This window comes from Anser brachyrhynchus (assembly GCF_964034855.1).
Source record: "Anser brachyrhynchus genome assembly, chromosome: 2".
Classification (NCBI taxonomy): domain Eukaryota; kingdom Metazoa; phylum Chordata; class Aves; order Anseriformes; family Anatidae; genus Anser; species Anser brachyrhynchus.
In genome coordinates this window covers 125,872,264-125,892,598 of record NC_137695.1, presented here as the reverse complement: position 1 = coordinate 125,892,598, position 20,335 = coordinate 125,872,264, and the positions used below count along the sequence as shown (strand labels likewise).

The following is a 20,335-nucleotide window of genomic DNA, read 5'->3' as shown; positions in this document are numbered from 1 at the left end:
ATTGAGATCATGGATATGATGCAAATATGATCTTCCTTGGTATGCTTATCTTTATAGTGGTGCTTCCTAGTTACCTATTACATTCTATGCTATAATACATAGCATAGATTAACATTTTTTAACACTGTGAGTATGCCTAAAGATTGGACAACAACAAGAAATGTAATGAGCATTATGACCAAATATTAATATTCTGTAAAACAAGATGTAATTTCTTTTCCATCTTCCTTACTTGTTAAAAGTTCAAGAATGTGAATATAGGTCTATAGGTCTAAGTGTCCAAAAAAAAACTTGATATTCTTACACTAAGCCAAAGATTTGACTGTTTTAAAACCAAAAGAGACACACTTTGGTGACTGCGTTCAATCCACTGCAATGGACATGGGTGTCAACTGAGAGAATAACATGATTTCAAAGTCTCAGTGGATTTGAGCTAAATGCAAAGGAAAGCTTAGGCCAAAATGTCATGGAATTCCAAAAGGACTGTGGACTTTCACAAAGAACTACTTTGGCTTACTATATTACAAAACATAATACTTAGCATGGCTATACATATAAAATGAGTTCCCGATATAACTTTCAGTCATGGATCTCAATCTCATTACCTTTTTTTACATTTACAAATACATGTGATTTTATAGCTACAGTTCTGTTTTGTTTTTTTAAGTAAGGAAGATCCTTTCCACTATGATGTTATCTGCTAGTAATCTGTGTCAGCCACCCACATAGCTGAACACACTTAGAAAATTACCAGTGTTATGAGCCCTCCTATGCATTCTACATTACACATAAACAGCGATAACTGAAATAAGAATGAAGCCCCATAATATTCTTTTTCATCTTTGCAAGTATATTTCTTCTGAAATGCAGCCTTCACATTAGAAGTGCAATAGCTTAGCTGATTCTTCTATTTTGAATGTTCTATTCTAGCTAAACCTTCATTGACAATTCTAGTATAACTACTATGTGTTTTTTTAGAAGAAAATATACCAAAAGTCAGTTTCATACTTTTAATACCTAAGTCAATCAACTAAACTTTGACAAAGATTCTCTTAAAGAGAATCAAGATATACACATAAAGATGGAAGTCCTTGCTCTGCAGAAACCTGCATTATAAGTAGGGGACAGATCAAAATCATCTATTATCAATACTGGAATTTGTCTTCCCAGAAACCAGATATGGAAGCACGAGGTTTCTTCTTTTTTTTTTTTTTTTTTTTTTTTAAGAAAGGGCTGTATATGCAATGAATAATGAACTCTAAATGGGGCTAGTCATGTAGCTATATGCAACAACACCCTGCAATTCAGTGAAAGCCATGATTTGGAAGTAGTTATACCACATCTGTAAAAAGCATCAGAGCAATTAATGGATTAATGAAATACATAAAAAAAAAATCAGTCCCAGTATCATACAGTTACTGATCTGGAAAATACAGTAATGAAAGATACCTATGTTTGCAGATAGAAACTTAAGCTTTTTATGTTACCTTCAAAAGAAAATAAAATGTCCTTCCTGTGTAACATTTTGTTACAGCCTCAATTTTTGAGCAGTTCTGCAGTGTATAACCTAAACGTTATATCAAGTATAAAATGTGCTACAAGCCCAAAGGAAAATGAGAATAAAAATAAAAAACAGTCTTTCAGAAGCACAGAATTTTCAAAAGTAATAGGTATATATTGACCTTGCTATCAGTATTAGTTACTATAATGTGGCTATATTATATTCACAATAAGCATGGTTATTCATTGGATATGATATGATTTTGCTTCAGAATCTCAGAAGTGCTTATACAACCTCTACTCAGATCAGAGGTCCTGTTTGAGTCCTTTCGGGGATATAAGTTGATTTTGCATAAACTTAGCCAGTTTCAGTGAAAGGCATGGTAGAAAAAGGTAGTAAGTTTTGCATGGCTTAAAACCAGGAAAAATACCAGGACAAACTCTTACAATTGAGTTCTTATTTAAAACAAAACAAAACAAACAAAACAAGCAAACATACTGAAATAAAAACACGCTGGTTTGTACACCGATAATATTCCACACAAAGGTCAAGCCAATAAAAAAAGATAATTTTCTTCATACTGCCTTTCTCATTTTCCCAAATGCATTTATTCGTATTCTCAAAGAATACAGATTCTTTGAGAGATTCAAGTGGCTAGAGGACAACCTACACACAGGAGAAGCAAACTTGTACTGGGTACCTTTGACCTCACTATCCCCATAGAAGTTAAAAGATTGTATTCTATGGCACATGTAATGAGGCTAATAGCTTCACTCTCTCTCTTTTACCTACTGTTCCTTCTAAATACCACAGAATTCTACTTAATTCTAATTTAGAAAAGTCTTGTGGTTTATAACAGCACAAGATAGTCATTCAGCTTTCTTTTTATGTTACACCGATAAAGTCAGAAAGATTAGTAAATTCCAGGAAAAAAATAAAGAGATAAGACAGCTACGGACTAATTACGGCATTCACTGGAATCCATAGATTAACTCTGGAAATAACAACTGACTCTATGGAGATAGCAAGCCCTTAGTCACAAACAGTGTGACTTCCTATAAGAGGAAACGATTGGCCCATTGTGGCACAGAAGAGATCCAGCCTATTATGTCTTCTTTCTCTCAAATACAAATACATTAAGCTTAAAATTACTGGAGCAAAAAAAATATTTGAACTATATATATACATATATATATATATATTTGTCAGCACAGTCAAGCACTGAAACTTGTTGCCCTGACACATTTTAGTCTCCATCTTTGAAGAGATTCAAAACCCAACAGTTCAATGTCCAGAACAATCTGCTCTAGTTGACTGTTTTGAGCAATGGGTTGGACTAGATAACTCCAGCAGTCCCTTCCAACCTCAATTATTCTGTGACTCTATGAAAACTGCAATAAGATAGCAACAGAAAAATAACAGAATCACAGTAAAGCACCATGTATTTTTCTAATTTTTAGATTGGCATCCAATCTGGAACAAACAGTTTGTGATAGAATTCCCAAATATAAGAATGTTGAGCTATCCTGAGGCTCTATTATTTCATGTGCCTTGATTCTCATAAAGTTCTATATGGCAAAAATAAATAAATAATTGAAGTCTAGGAGTACTTTTCAAGCATCTTATGCTGAAGTTTTTAAAAATGGCAGAAAAGAAAGTAATTAAATTTCTACAAAAAATTCCCTCCTTTCGTGAATGGCAATTCCAGGAAAAAAAGGTTGCAGTGCACATAGAGGTTTCTAGAGTGTGATTTAATATAAAATACAATCTTTTGGAAACATTACAATCAAATCCTCTGAAGACGTTATTAATTAATATTGTGCAAGCTTTGTGTAGTTAGTAAGTCTCAAATAAAACTCTATGAAGTTAGGACTGTGATATGTCTAAGTAAAAGAAGAACCAGATAAAAGCCTGTAAAAGTTGCTTCTGCTCTTTGTACATAAGTACGTTCTCCAAGAAGAACCTGCAAGTGCATTATGTACGAAATCAACTTAATTTCTTTGAACACCTGAAATATTTGATACTTGCATGGGATTTCGATGCAGCTGGCAGTTTCTTCACATATATATATATGGTCTTCATGACATTCACTCCTGAAAGCTGTAAGTTAAACCCTAAGAACCATCACACAGCTACTGGATACTTCAAAAACAGGAAGCAGATTCAAACTAATCTATGCGTGATTGGATACTACACTTTTAAGCTTAATCTCTAATTAAAAAACAAGTATCAGAAAATACATATAATTTTTTGCAGTTACCCAGCAGTTCCATTGCATCATCTTCATTGTCAATATCTTCTTCGGTTACAGATGGAGCTGTGCTGTGAGCAGAATCAAACGAGTCCTGAGAAAGCATGGCAGCCAGCAGTTTCTTATGTTGCTGTTGTTGCTGTTTCAGTCCTTTGCTCTTTGGCTCCATTTTTAAGCTGCGAGGGAGGAAAACAACTTTCTCTTACTGATGTTCTCTATAAAATATGTCACACATTTTTCAAATCACTGTAGCCCATGATGTCACCCAGATCTGAAGGTTAGCTCCATCAGACCACAGAAACCTACTGGTAACCTCTCATGCCGTGATCATTGGATGCTATAAGGCAGTCTGTGCTTTTAGTTCTTATTACAATTATTACAAAAAAATCTTACCTACAATTTTGACTAAAAAATGATGGGAAAATTCCCACTGACTTTATGGACATTTATGAAGTCTAAATAAGTTACATACACAACAGGATGTCAATTACTGGTGAGTGTTGTTAAGGCACTGATCGCACAACAACAAAGCTGAGAACAAAAAACTACTCCACTGTGTAGTTATGTTATCACAATCCCACATGATTAAGGTTTACATAGTTAACAACAATCTTCATTATAGTTTCTTGACTTATGCCCCTAACCTAAGTAACAGACAACTGAACTGCACAGAAGTTAGCAGAAGGGTCTAAGGCAGGAATTGCTATAGTTAACAATTTCTAATTCCTTCTAATCTCAAAATAAAGACAACGAGAAAGAAGTAGGAGGGTATCAGGAGTACCTCAGGCTGTCTTATAGCCTGTTGCAGGAAGATAAATATTTTGCAAATTATGAAATTCAGTATAATCAATAGCTCATTTCCCCTGCAAAAATAAACACTAATAAGATAAAGTGGATCTTGGGGGAGTAGAACAGGTTTGGGGTTTAGGATATGTGGTTATAAATGGGGCCTCTGTGAGCTCCAGTTCATTTCAGGCTCTGAGATACAAGAACATCAAATGAACAACCACCCAAATTCCACACTGTGTACATATGCTGTCCCTTAAGGAAGTTTCCCAAGAACCATGCTTCTTCTCAGAATTTCCACAATAATTTTTTCATGTAGAAAACTAGTGACAATGGCATGGAAATGAGTTTAATCCTGTTTTCATGGTTCCTGGATTTCTGAAAGACGAGCTCAGTAGCAGCAGGATTGCTATTAGCGCTTTTATATGGTCCCCTATCCAATGTTAATAGCTTGTCTTACTCCCTTAGCAGCAACAGAGAGCTGTATAAAACCAATGACACATACAGTCTTTCCTCTGCAGCAACCCAGAACATTAAGGGCAAAATGGTGACCCTTTATCAATTTGACAAGACATCATCAAAACAGCTGCGGTAGTGTGGCTACACTACCTTTCCCAGTCAAAGTAATAGTGAAATCTGTCCTTTCAGTTGCTCCAAATTAATTCCCTTTCTTTTTAAGTAACTAGGTCTGGCTTTCAGATAAAAACTGTATGAAACTTCTGTTGCTCATGATCATAGGAATTCTCACAGAGGAACTAGTGGTTTCTAGTATGAATGGACTGACGAGTGAGGATCATGGCTGCAAATATAGAAAAAGCAGACAGTTCATACATTCCCAAACTTTAGGTGCTATGTTCTATGATCTGTCTTATGCTGAAAACGCTATGGAAAATGGTCAGGTTATCAAAAAAGCACTGGTCAACAGGAATATGCCATTCTCTGCAGCATATTCAGTTTCCTATAGAATGCTATGAATGTGTAAGGAGCCATGGCTTCCCCTTCCACCCAACAGAAAAATAACTTACATGCTAAGCTCTGTGAAAACAATACAGAGAAAGAGGCAGTCATATAAGACACTGATGGCAATTACTCTAAAAATGAATATGAAAATGACTAATCTTCTGAATATATATATATACACTATAATTTTATATATATATATATATATATATATACGGGGTGGGTGTATATGACTATATATATAGACATTGTTAAATTTTATTTATGTAATATTTCATTATGTTTAGTGATAGGTGTAAGGAAACATTACTTTGAAATAATGGGACAATTACGTTCTTGTTCTTATGCTGTAAATCAAGATTAGAATTAATTTTTAGAGTTTGCTGGTCTATCACATAAATCCTGATAGTTACTGATGAACAAAATATCACTTCTAATTGAAAGTGTTAATAAATCAGATTTTACACAATATAATTGTAAACATTGAATATGAATTGTAAATCACTCCCTCTTTCAGTTGTCAGATAAAAATGTAACTGAATTATTTTAGCCTATATCAACAAGCGATAGCAACTTTGAGTTTCATTTAGTCTAACAAAAAACATGCTATTCCGTCTACTTTTGAATGTACTAGATAAATGTTACCCTAAAACCAAATTATTATTTCCTATTGTCTCATGCATTGGTGTATAGCCAATTCCAAAGTCTGCTAGTAGTACTTTAAATCTCAATAACTGAATCAGACCTTGAAGAAATTTCCTATTATTAGTGAACATTCAGATTAACCTTGATCAATACGGGTCTTTTGAACTTCCGCATATAGGTAGCATCAATTTCATTATTATCACTATCTTGAAGTACTGCAATTTTATATTAGTTTGCAAGACTGCAAACATGCTTTATTTAAATGCTTTACAAAACCTGATGAAATGCTAATGAAGCAAAGAATTATTCCAGACATAAAATCAGTCATCCAAATTTAAATTCATATGCAGCATGTAATTTAGTAGTTATTAATTCCACTGAAAACCAGTATTCCCACTTAATGATACATATTTTTCAACAGCTCTTCAGCACTCTTTGCACCTAAAACACCTAAAAAGATATCAGTGTCCCATGATTCTTTTCTTACATCAAGTACCCCATACTCTCCTTATTCCATACTTCTGGCAATATGATTTTTTTCATGATACTCAACAAGACTTCTCAAATACTACTTTCAAAGCCATTAGTATTTTTCTTCATTATATCATTAGCTATAATGTTTCTCACAGCTTGTACCACCTTCTACAGAGAAAAATACCCTGTACTGAATGATCTTTGTTACTCAGAACTAAATCTCTTTGCTCCCATCTAGAGATCAGCCTATTTCTGCTTCTTCCTATTAAGAGAAGGGATACAATATCCTCAATATCCTCTGCAACTTGGAACAAATCTTTACTCAATGTCCTTACTGGAATGCTGAATAAGGATAAACAGAAACCCAGGCCCTCACGATGAAGCTGCAATGGTAGCTGCTGACTCCATTACTTTCCCAGGAACTGCAGTGGAAGGACTCAGTCTTTGAGTTCTGTTGGTTCCAGTCCAAAGTCTGGATAAGGGATCATTAGTACATGCTGCTGCTACTTTGAAATTGTAGTATTCGCAGCTTCTCCCCCACCAAAAATAAACAAACAAAAAAAAACACTAATTAAAAGAGGTAAGATGTGTTGAGATAACAAACACTCCCAACACTCTTGGAAAGTTAATAAATACAGCTTCTAAGAGTCCAGCGAATGACAGACTAGTTTCCATGTGACAGGGAAGAGAAGTCCAGCACAGAGGACACACGGAGGACATAGTGAAGGCATACTTTACACCTTTTCAAAGGGAAATCTGAGAGTTTCTGCATCCTTAAAAGAGGAAGAAAAACGTGTCTGCTGCAGTCAGTGTACTAGTTATAACCAAAGAGAGAAGCTACAGGGTTGAGGGGGAACAGCAGGTGTTTAGGTAATTGACGGAGGCATGGCTGCAAATACTTAACTTTCTGTGAGAAAGAGGTATCTTTAAATCATGTAGAATGGACAACATGGAAAAATAATGAACTCCTCTATGTAGCTAAAGCACATTAACAAAAAAACACACTCCCCCAACCTCAGTCAAGCACACTGAATCGTTGGAAGGTATTTACTGCAGAGAATACAATTTTCTCTTCAAGAAAGAAGTTTAAGAAATGAAGATGAATTTTGGAAGTCCTGTTAGAAACAACATAGGTATTGTTTCCGTTGCGTAGCTTTCCTTCAAAAAGAGAAAATCAGGTTTATCACTAAAGTGCCACAAAGGTTAACTAACATCTATTACCAATCATTGAAAGACAAAAAGGTTTGAAGGACCTGAATGAGGCTATGTATCACATTATTACACAATGGGTCCCAACCTTGTCAACATGCACTTAGCTTTTGAATAAAACCATGGGATTGCTAATCCGTATAAAATTAATCATATGCAAAAGCACCGAAGAAACTAGTCACATAACAGTGTCTCCCATTTATTGTGCATGCTGCCACACTACAGCATGGAACTTTAGAAGTCCTGCATTCTGCTCTCATAAACAAATAAAAAAAAAAAAAAAAGAAAAAAAAAGCTCTCCTTCAGAAATGAGAAAAGTATAAAATTTCTAGGCATAACAAATTTCCCACCTTCCACCAGGACTGCTGCTATCCTCGCTGTCCCACTGCTCATTTTTACTTCTTGGTATTGGTGGCTGCAGCATCTCAGCAGCTAGTGGATCTGCATCATTCTCTTCACGACCAATCCATTCTCCAATCACACGAGGTCTGAGAAGGGGGGTATTAAAACCTGTTGTGTCCTGAAGAGAAAAAAAATAATAATAAAAAAGCACTGTACTACTTGTTTTCAACTGGACATGTAAAGAGAAAAAGGACAGAAAATAATACTATTCATTAAAAAAATAATAATAATATAGCAATATATTAAAATTTCAGAGGACAAAGTAACATTCAGAAAGAATCATAGACTAATGAAAAGATTTCTGTTAAAAAAATTCCAAGAAAAATTTGCCCACCCTGTTGCCTCAAACCTCTCCTTGCTTTTCAATATCAACTGGAGAAATACGGTATTTATCAATTCATATTGAAAAATTACATATTTTTAATAAATGCACAACTCTTAGAACCCATATGGTGTCAGTTATGCTAAGCAACAGATGAGGTCACTGCATAATGAACATCCCAACCAAACGACTGTTGTAGATTAATAGCATCTCTCTTATTTGCATAATGTATAAATGCAAAACTGAAAAATATATCTGCATTTGGCATTTTAAAAATAACCCTGCTGGGATTTACATAATGTATCCTTCAATTCTGAAAATGGTATTAACATTTTAATAAAACGCATTTCTGAAACTAGTACTCATATTTTTAACCACTTACTGGAAGAAGATAGCTGAAGAGGATTACTAGAAGCAAGCAAAATGCAACTGAAATATTCAAAACAATAGTGGTGATTTGCTTTGAATTTATATTAGGAATATAGAATAAGGAAAAAAAATTGTCCCTAAAAATTGTATGTGAAAACTGTTGTGAAGGGGTGAGTATTTCTTTTTTTGGTGTTATGAGAAAGGTTGTTGAGAAAGGGTCAAGCACAACAGTGCAATCAAACAAACAAAAAAAAAAGGCATAGAGCATAGATACAAAAAAACAGACATAATGAAACAATGGAGCAGAAATATTAATTTTGCTTTAATAAACTCTTCTAGTATAGCAAAGAGATTTCAAATACAGTGTTCCTAATTAGGAGAGATATAATCTATTCCTATCTTCTAAAGACAAAAGGAAATAGGAAAACAAATCCTTTGGTGTGTTACATAGATCAGTATCTCAGTAAATATTCCTGCCATAAACCAACACTTCCCAAACAAGAAGCATCTAGAAAAACGATAGCACAGTGATTAGTTAACTTAGCAACCATATTTTCCTATCTTCCTGAAAACAAACCATTTTGTCTCCTACAAGTCTCCTACTAATTGATACAGCTATGGTAAAAGCCCAGTTTGAAGTAGAGGTCTTCACTAAAGAAAGTAAACAAAAAAATGTGCAAACTGCTTTCATACAAATATACCTATCCCACTCTGGCTAGATGTTGTAATTTTGCTCAGTCAAATTCCAAGAGCTTCCATCTGACAGAGCCAAATACAAAATAGCCCCTGGATTTGTCTCACTCTTGTTATTTTGTTTTCTGCAATTTGCATTGTGTGTGTGGAGTGCACACTCCACTCTCTATACTAATCTGTCCAGAGTTTTCCATCAATTGAATTTACTTTTCACACTATGCCTATTTTCTGCAAGGTATGACCGCTGAAAGTTAAACACAGCCAATACAGAAATCTGAGAAAAACACCATGACTTCAGAGGTTTTCAGATATCTAAACACTGATGTCTTTTTTTTTTTTTTTTTTAATGTTCTTATAAATATATATTTTATGTATCTGTCTGGTGCTGTGTCATAGCTGGGTAATGTAGATGGTGGCCTCGGGTCAATTGGCAGATATAACCTGTAACAGGTGTGACTACCATCATATGCCTATGAGCTAGGAAAAATTACTTCACTGCACACAATGCCTTCATCACACAAGGTGTCTACAATAGTTTCTGTAAGTAAGAAGTATTTGGCCCCTTCTGAAGTTTCTTTCTGTTACCCTAGCCGTTTTCTCTCTTCCCTTTCTCCCTTGGATAATTTCTAATAATGAATAAAAAAAAAAAAAAAAAAAGGTCTATGCTAGTTTAACTTTGCAACAACTGGCAGTGTCAATCTTGTTAAAAGCTGTCAGTTACCTAAGCAAAAAAGGAAGAGCAGCTAAAAATTTGCCTTTTTTCAGTACTGCAACTTTTTGCAGACACTGTACACTCCACCACCAGCATGTGAATAAGTAAACCGTGAATGCAGTGTCTGTCCTTGTTATGCTGATTTCTTCTCTAGACATTTCATGGATTAAAGTAGTACTTTCATACTCTGCTTAACAGAAATGTAATTTACATTACATAGTCATGCTTTGCCTCACTTTATTACCTTGCTTCCAATTTTGAATCTTGTTAATTAGTGCACCACAGTTTCAGTGACCTAATTTATTTTCTTCCTTTCAACTACATAAGCAACCAGAGTGAAAACAGAAAATGAGGAATCAGAGACAGCTCTATTGAGAGCTATATAAGGCATTTGTTTGGCACCTTATTTCAAAAGCTTTAATCAATTTAGATGAAGCATTCTGTTCCCAGTCAAGTTTTTAGTTTTTTTTTTTTTTAATATAAACCTTAGAATCTTAACTGATATCCAATTTTTATTCCCCCATAAATAAAGAGATCGATAGTGACCTTGGTGTGCACCATTGCTTTATGGTTCTGTCCAGTGTCATCCACCTAGCACCCCTATCAGTGGCTACCAACTTGACAGCCACAGGCTTACTTTATGTGGAAACGAGGATAAGGGAAACTCTGGAGGACAGCTAAGTCTCATCTCACATTGACTTGAGACGTGGTTGCGATATGCAGCCCCTATGAGGGAGCATATCAATATCTGTGTACCCATTTGCTTAAGCATAACTTTAAAAGCTCTGTATTCCTAATTGCCAATATGGATTTTGAGAAAACCTCCACAGTGAGGAAAATTTTGGCGTGAGCAGACTTTTTTTTTTTGATGATGATGTAGAGTAGTTGTTAAATATAAGCTGTACTATTTGTAGTAATACTACTCATAAGAAGAAAGCATACCCTAGACACAGCACAGAAAATAAATAAATAAATAAAATGAATAACTCTTGGAAAAGATTTGCAAAGCTTTTAGAGAATTAAAAGCCAGAAGATGAATAAACCTTCCCCTATGCCCTTTTAAATAGTTTTATAATGTCATTATTTTAGTCAGTCTCTGACTGGCAAGAAGTAAAGGGTGTGAGCACCTAATTTTCCATGGTCTGTCTCAGAAATATTGCTGAAATGTGAACAAATATACAAATTTGAAACACACTGCATGAAGTATGCACTGTAGCATCCTGGCTATGTTTTACCTCAATGTGCCTTACAATGCAGACATGTTACAATGCAACACATACTATAATTTACTATGCGATGTAGTAAACAAGTAGGGTCTTCTAGAGTCCTCACAGACTTGGGGAAAACCCTGAAACTCACAGTGAACTCAATGCTTTTCTCCAGAATTTTTTAACCAAATTAGAATTTCACAGAAAGGGTAAAATTCTAGCTCAAATTCTTTATCTGTTTACAGAAAATTCTTGATATTTATGAGGTTCTTTAAAAAATGCACCCTTTCATGCGTTGTTTCTGTTCAGCAGTAAAGAAGGTGAGTTGATTCAGAAATTTGTATCATATTAACTCTGCACTTCAGCCTTAAAATCTGTGAGTCACAAGACATCCCTTCTCATTTTCATTCCTTACACACTGTACTTGCAGTGTCAGTTGCTGATTTTATACAGCTTCCCCAGCCTAGATTGAGAAGTAGGCTGAATCATCTAGAGAAATGAAACCAAACTGCAAATCTGAAATAAATGAAATGAAGTAGGAAATCTATACAAGAAATCTGGTTTAAATGCAGTAGTCTTAGGGATTTTTTGTGCAATTATGCCAATAAAATTCTGAAATTTTATTAGATTCTGTCAAACTGAAAGCTTCCGATGCAACTGAAAGACTGACTAAATCTGCCTATGTTTTCTCTACCTTTATCTTGGTCTAAATCCCTGAGTACTGGCACAAAGGTAATAATAGCAGGTATTTGATGAGAGTCTATTTAAATGAAATGCCCTTCCAGAACAGTGATTGCAATTCAGAGCAAACTAGTTTTCCAAATTCAAATGCTTGGGTAACTAAGCAACAAACAAATTAACTGGATTACTTGGAGGAGGAGTTACATCATCCAGAGATATTGATCAAGTACTCACCTGACAAAAGTGACTAAAGGTTACTGCAGCCAGAATGAAATTATTTTTTTAAAAAATATATGCTTAAATGTTAACAAAGATAAATATACACTAGTTTTCTCTGTTTTCTCTTGGTTCATAATCTAAACCACAGATTAAAGAACAGGATTATGGGCTCTGTCCCAATTGGCAAGGATGCTCTCAACTCTCAGAAAAATAAAGCAAGGAAAAGCATATAGAATAATTTATTATGATGTTTAATTTTATGCCTCTCATGATATCTAACTAATGCCAACAGTATAAAAGAATCTAATACCACGTTTGGGACCTACCACACGCACCTGAAGGGTTATATGATTAATCCAAAATCCAGATATGAATATGCTTTTAAAAATGATTCCTTGCTGCTGCAGCCCAGATAAGGAAGCTGTATTATCAGCATGTATTTCTGGGAATTACAATGAACTTGGCTACATTTATACCCAAAATATAATCATTGCATGGGAACATGCTCAGTTGAGATCAAATTAAATTGTATATACTGTGAAACCATTATCAGGCAGTCCTTGGTTGTTTCTGGCCCAAGCCAAATAACACTCTTACAAACAGGTCACGCGAAACTTTTGGGAATTAATATGTGCAAGGGATCATTTCTAGGGGACAGGCTGCATGTAGTTGCCCTGTTGTAGGACAGAGGGCTAACAACATGAACCTGGGCTGATTCCTTTCACAGAATGGTCCTTGCCATGCTTAACTTCTTCATACAGGTGTAGCCTTTATGTCCATTAAAAATCCTTAAGGGGCAAAACAAGAGTTCACTTAAGCCCATGGAGACAGAAAGTATGTATTTTCAGTAAGTCTATCCTGTAAGCCAGTTGAGCAGGGCTGTACAAAGGAAGTATGTTAAGAGTTTTATATTTAATTTTTTTTATTTTCCAAGTAATTTTTGATTTCAAGAGCATTCACATTACCTGTCCTCATCAGAAATAGATGTTAAAGCAGATGCAATATTGTAAAGTTGTTGTAAAGGTCAGGTAGTGTATGCTATTCGCCGCATTTAACATTATATCAAATTTTATACAAAAAATATTTCCAATTTTAAATTGTAAACAATAAATTATATGGTGAGGAAAGGAAAATTAACTCTTCACTCAGAGTACATCCTGAAGAAATTTACCAATGATGTTCCCCACCTCAACCTCCACACTTTTTTGAGAAATAATCTATCATCTTGGAAAAAAACAAATCCAACAGAAATTTCTCTTTATAAGTGGAGAAGTATGTGATAGCAGGCTCTAGTCTAAGATGTCCTCCCCCATCCCCCACTCTCTCAAAGCAGCTTTTCATATTTCTTTCAACAAAGCTAAATTAAGACGGCTTCTTTGTTAGTACTCTTAAATAAAAGGGTTGTAACAGAAAGGCTTTGCTAGATGTTTTTTCATCACTTCTGAGCACAGTTTAGGTAATGGTAGGAAGGACAACTTAGACTCCATTTATATTTTTAATATGAGCAATGAGATAGAGTAAGATTAAGGCCAAAATGATAAAAAAATAAAAATCCATGGCTTTGAAATGGCAGCTTCACATGTACATGATTGCATGGTAACAGTGATCAATGTTGTCTCACTGGCCCTTCCTGCAAAATCGAGTGGAGGTATTTCACATGCATTTGTGTCAAATAGAATTGTACTCTCATCTTACCAAGAGAAGGAGAAGACATTTTCAAAATTGTATCTTATATCAGGAAATATTCCTGTGCCTTATATGCTTTTTGATCTTATCTCCCTGACAGTAATAGTTTCTGACACCAAGAACACAACCTATTATTCTCGACACTGTACATGTACTGCTGTCCAGTGGAGAGAATAGGAAAGGAAAATGTGTTCTGTTTCCTTTGGAACACTGATAAATTAGTTGGATTACTCTTTCAGCATAGAGTTCATTACAGTTAAAATTAAAATTCAGGTACACTATGTAGCATATCAAAATAGTCAAAACAGAAGAGATTATTGTATGGAGCATTCAGCAAGAAATTGAAGACTGCTCTTTATGGCCTGTGAATTCCTGATCGGATCAAAAAATATTCCTAAACATTTTCTCAAATCATATCTGACAATGAGAAAGCCACCCAATGACATGACTTCGTGAATTAAAGATATTCAAAACTTAACATTTCCAAAAGAACACCATTAAAGTAACACAACAGATATTAAGCAAAGATGGCATTAAGATCAAAAGCATTTTCATGGCCTCATTAAGAGTCCCTTAAATCTCAGTGAGATTTTTCTTCCCATAACTGACAGCCCATCCTGGAACAAGCTCTTAATGCATCAACATATGCAGTACTTACCCATATAGCTTTCCATACCCAAACTTCCTCTGAACCCAAAAGAACTGAAGAGTGTGTACCAGGACAGGCATATGTAGTTCTCATTGCCTAAAATTATCACAATCAGCTGCCTGTTCATCAGGCATACAGTAAATCTTACCTTATCAAGTTCATCAGAAATAGCAATGCCTGAAAAAAAAAATAATTAAAAAAAGTAAAAAATTAGAAACATCCTTTCTAGAAATGTATTTCACTGCAGGAAATAAAGAAGTTTACTCTGAAGTTTCCATGTTGTTCTCTACCACACAATGTATCATATTTTGCTGCATTAGTGAAATTGCCTAGAAACAATACGCTCTTAACTTTCTTCAGCTGCGATGTTACCAAAATGAATTATCAAAAAACTATGGAAATGGATACAGTAGAGGTGCTAGTAAAGCTTAAGTATACTTCTACCTGCTTTCTAAAATTAAAACATCAATTTAGTATTTAAATATGGACACATTATGCAAATCTCAGCCTGACCAGAATGCATAGTAGCATGATACAATTACAGGGGCAAAGGGGCATGACCCTTCTCTCTTTTTCCATGGTTCAACATAAAAGTGTTTCTATGAAAACCAAAGGAACTTAAAGAGAGTAAAATCTCATAAAATTTCACAATCCAATGCAAAACAGTTTTTCTAAATCCTCTAAACAACAACTTATGTATTGCCTTCATGACTCATGCCCTTCTGCCTGAGTCTTTCCTGCGTTTGCTTTCATCATGTCACAAAACTCTTTTAACTATGGCTGTCCTGTAGCACATTAGATATGCATAGCTGGTCTCAGAATTTATGACATATCTACATGTCTCAGTCATATCACATGGTGAGATCAACTAATCACACATTTAATACTATCATATTGAAAATTCTGATTTATTGAAAGCAAAGCATTTCCCAGGTTCCCATGAGGTTTGATAAGAAAGATTACCAGCATAGAACTTCCATTCAAAAACCAAAGAAAAGCATCTCCAGGTGGTGAAAATAAAGAGTGGAAGTACCCATGCATAAAAAGAATATGTACTTAAAAGTTTTCTAATTCATATTGAGTAATCAAGACATCTTTTAAGGAATGCAACTGATGATATTGCAAAATATGTGGTTTCAGCTGAACAGAGTTATTCTTTCTAAAATCACACTAAAGATTGCAACAGTAAAAGCTTATTTCCATAACATTTTTTATTTCTCACTATTTGGTATACCTTAACTATATGATTTTTTTTTTTTTTTTTACTGTATTACATCATTAACTCTATGTTACTAATTCTTAGTTCGGAAGAATACTTTCAATCATTCAGCGGTGATAAAATAGATTACACTGAACAAGATCCATTTTGTCTAACCATTCCATCCCTCACAGCTATTTGTATGTTTTAAGAACTCAAGTTTTTTATTGAGGCCAGACACTACACTATGTCCATACAGTATAATCAGCAGGTTGCACCAACCTGAATCATTCAAGAGAACTTTAATGTGTTATGAAATCTATTTTCTTCAATCCCCAGAGCTGTATGGGCACTTACTAGAGAGCAGATAAATATTTTCTTGGAGGTAGCAAAAAAATGTAATTCAAAATTCTCTTAATAACAGCCCTGAAAACTTGATTTCCATCAACAAGCTCTCCATCGCATTTGGCTTATTTTGCCCAACCATGATCAATTCATTTTACAACCACAATGCTTTCTCCAAACATACAAACTTCTCAGCAAGTTCCTATAATTTTAAGACAGTTCATTTTGTTTTGATTTGAGTTTATTTCCTCAAATTAGAGGTTGGTCCCCTTTTCATGTGCTTTCACAGAGGATGCTCTGTGAATTGGTCTTTGAAACCTGGGAGTAAACCCACAAAAGAAGCAGGTTCATTATGGAACATAGAACGGCTGCTAGAATTTAAACTATGAATAAACAGGAGCAATTTTTCCCTGTGTTGATTTACTGATTACGTATATTTATTTTCATGTATGGCAAAGGAAACTACAAAAGGTAACCATGTCATTTGCAAGACTCCATTCCAAAAAAAATGACAAATGCTTTCACTATTCAACTGCCTATCTTGCTAATCAAAGATCAATACTGGAAGTACTGAATGACAAATTGGAAAAACTGCATGCACAACTATATGCCCCACCCAAAAAGATCTATTAGCTTCTCTGACTGCTACATGTAAACACATAAAGTGGGAAACATCCAGAGTTTGAAGGAGTGCTTTTATTACACTGCTTTTCTGCAGAAGTCCCACCATTTCCCCGGAATTTACTCTGAATTTAGAGAAGAGTAAGCTCAGTAATTCAACTTACCAGAATGCCTCAAGTTTCCTCTCTTCTAAATTGCAAGCAGTAGCTTGATAGCAAAACTAAATATATTTCTCAGATAAATGTGTAGATGTAAAGCAGTATCCAAGGACATCTTACAAAAATAAGATTTTAAAAGTTTAGAAAACTTATCTTTGCAATCACAGAACCAAACCTGAAAACCCTTTTTCTTTCTCTCTTTGATGTGGAATCAAGAGAAAAGAAAAGAGATTCTAAGGAAGAAATTTCATAAAGAGCTTGTTGCAGTAATCTTGGCATGGGGCTTTTTCTGGAGGTAGGACTTACCATACTGCCAGTCAAAAAGATCTCTATGTTATGGTTTAAGCCCCATTAATATTAACAAAACTCTATTAATTACTGGTAAAGCAACTCAATTAGCAGAGAACAAGACAAATTAAGCCATAAAAGGTGGGTTTAAAATTGCTGCTCTTTTTTTTTCCCCCAAGATTTTACTGCATTAGTGTATGCCCACTCTTATAAATTTTCTTTTGTTGCCAAACTAACAAAATGTCATTGCTGAAATTGAGCAGAAGCACTCCTCCTGTGTGCAGCAGACAGAAAATCGTAAGAGTGAGGTGATTTTTTGGGTGCATGTGGAATAATACAGGCTCCAGTTTTCACACTGTGGTTCGTCAAGTAAAAACCCGGAATGACTGTAAAAAAAGAATATAACCTGAGGATGAAACACAGAATTAATCTCATTGTATATACTACCACAACATTAAAAAGGGAAACAGTTTAATCCATAATCCTTGAGAAAGCAACTAGAGAAATTGATATTCATAATTACCATAGAAGAGTATTTAGGATTTCTATTATTCTCTTAACTCTTAGCACACTCTTGAGATGATTCTGTGATTCTACGACTCCGTGACTTTTTGGTAGTCATATAGGTTATTGTCAGTTACACTATTTTCAAGCAGTACAGTGACAACTTCAAAAACCATTAATTCCTACAAAATAATGGTAACAATGGTTGTTCTCTCTGATTCCCATAATTACTAATATTTTGAGATCAGAATTTTTCAAACAAAACTCTTTCCACTTTATTTTGTATATCTGACAACAAATAATTGGTTATGCTCTCTGTACCTTGTACAGTTATTTCCATTGTTTCTATGTGGCTTTCATGCAATAGAAAAGAGGAAAAATGCTTTTTATATATTCTAAATAGGAAAATGTTATTGTAAATATCACAGAATGCTAGAGACAAAGGGTCAGTGTATTCCATGAGAAGGGGCCACTTCTCATCACAACTTAATCCAAATCAACAAAAAACTCTAATACCAGAGAAACTGGCATACCCAGTTTGTTCAAACTTGAATCCAACAGCTTTGTTAGAATATAAGTTATTAGGAACAATTTTTTTCTGACTTTCTTCAGTTTAAAGCATTTAAAGCCTGACTCTACGTGATGCTGAATGTAGAGAATGGAAGTTTTAGGGCTGCTTCATCATTGCTCTGCCTCAAGCCACTGACTGAGCAGTGGATAAGAAGGGGACTGTTGAAAAAGTTCTTCTCCCTTTGTTGGGGAAAGTCTTCTGATGTCAAAGGCAAATCCTTCAGAAATAAAGGAGTGTACTTTACCCTTTCTCTCAGAGCAGCTGTTTCTCATAGACAACGTTTGCTATAGTTTTATATCATACTATGATTGACAACTACACAATAGTCCCACCATTCTTACTTTTTGCAAAGAAAAAGTGCAGTATTCTGATTAAAGGGGTGAGAGCTTTGCTTGCCACCATCAGCTTAGGTTCACAGGCAAGGTTTACAGTGGGAATTAGTTAGCTATCTGTCTGCCAGTTTTATGTCTGTAAAAATCCTCCCTTTGGTAATTAATTAAGGGTGTTGAATTTTGATCAGGCTTCACAAGGACATAGCCCACTTGGCTGTCCAGTGAATTACACAGACAGATTCAGGGCATTTGTTTCTACTTTTGAATGTAATGACTCTCTGTGCTATGAGGGTGCTGGAACAACAAAGTAATTGGTCTGAACATGCTTTCACAGTCCTTCAGAAATGCTCCACAGCCACAACTACTGCCATCTCCGATCAGTAGCAAATCTGGAGTGGGGCTGTTCATGCTGGCACAGCCAATCTCAATTAAAACACTTTCATCTTGTCAATAGCATAGTTTTTGAAAAGAATTTGAAGAACAAGGTACCTTCTGATTGCAAGAAAGTTCTGGCACAATAGGATTAAAGGAAACACATCTACAAGCCAACGTAATATAATAATGCAACTTTATACTTATACTTTAATTAGTATTATCACACCTGCATTAAGCAGATTCCCCAAAAGCATATCGCATTGTATTAACCTCGCAACTTACATTTTTGTTTGTTTGTTTTTTGTACCTAAAATATTAGACTGGTTGATTATCATGCCTTTAAAAAACAAACAAACAAAAAACTAATAACAACAAAACAACTAATAGCAACAAAAACAAACATGGTTTATTAAATTGACCATACATGTACAAAACTCTTCTTTGTTCTTTCACAAATATCTTAGATTTCTGTTCCCAATCTTCCACCCCTATGGCAACTTTGAAACAGCAGAACAGTAAGAATGGAGAAATGAAAGTGATCATTAAAGCACCTTCTTTGATGAAAATGCCACCTCCCAAAATGTATCTGCACCATGTAATAATGAAATAAAATATATTTTTTTTCAGTTTATAAAGAGTATTTTCCACAATAAAGACCTTCTGCCTGAGACATCCTGCTTAATTTCTAGTTCATCAGGAATTAACTTTCTTTCAAAAACAAAAGAAAACATAAAACACATTGTTAATAATTCTATGAACCTTAAAAATGCCTAGCTCTTTCATATGCAGTTCTTAGCAGAACAGTTTCATTTGCTGCTGCTCCCCTGTAACAAATAAAACTAATGAAGTACATAATGTCTCTCCACTCTGTGGTATTATTCCTCTTTGGAAAGTGATTTTAAGACTTTGATGCTCAAAGTTCAATAACATAAAATTCATTTTCAAAACAGCAGGTACTGTATGAGTTCAGGTCTTTTTGAAATGGCAAGTCTTAAATTACCTGCCTGCTGCATTATTCCTGAGAAGCTTTATACTAGTTCAAAATCTTGCAATATCTTCATATTCTATACATACCTGAAACTATAGAACAGGTATTCCAATGAGAAAAAAGCTTGTGAAACTTCAGAGACATCTACCATTTTTACTTCTATTTGTGCTCCTTAAATAACTACAGGA

General features: G+C 34.7%; 1 protein-coding gene across 8 annotated transcripts in view; it reads right to left on the bottom strand.

The window, feature by feature from the left end:
* LOC308188926 (uncharacterized protein C8orf34 homolog) overlaps positions 1 to 20,335 on the bottom strand; it is a 237,369-nt gene that overhangs the window by 162,248 nt on the left and 54,786 nt on the right. For all 8 annotated transcript variants that reach the window (XR_013945877.1, XM_080578468.1, XM_080578464.1 and 5 more), the window contains 3 exons: positions 14,916 to 14,944; positions 8,177 to 8,346; positions 3,762 to 3,928 (listed from right to left, as the gene is read on the bottom strand). Coding sequence is in view for 7 of the 8 variants with exons in the window: in XM_080578468.1 (XP_080434594.1) it covers positions 3,762 to 3,928; positions 8,177 to 8,346; positions 14,916 to 14,944 (366 nt within the window). In the remaining variant the exon portion in view is untranslated. The remainder of the gene's footprint in view (positions 1 to 3,761; positions 3,929 to 8,176; positions 8,347 to 14,915; positions 14,945 to 20,335) is intronic.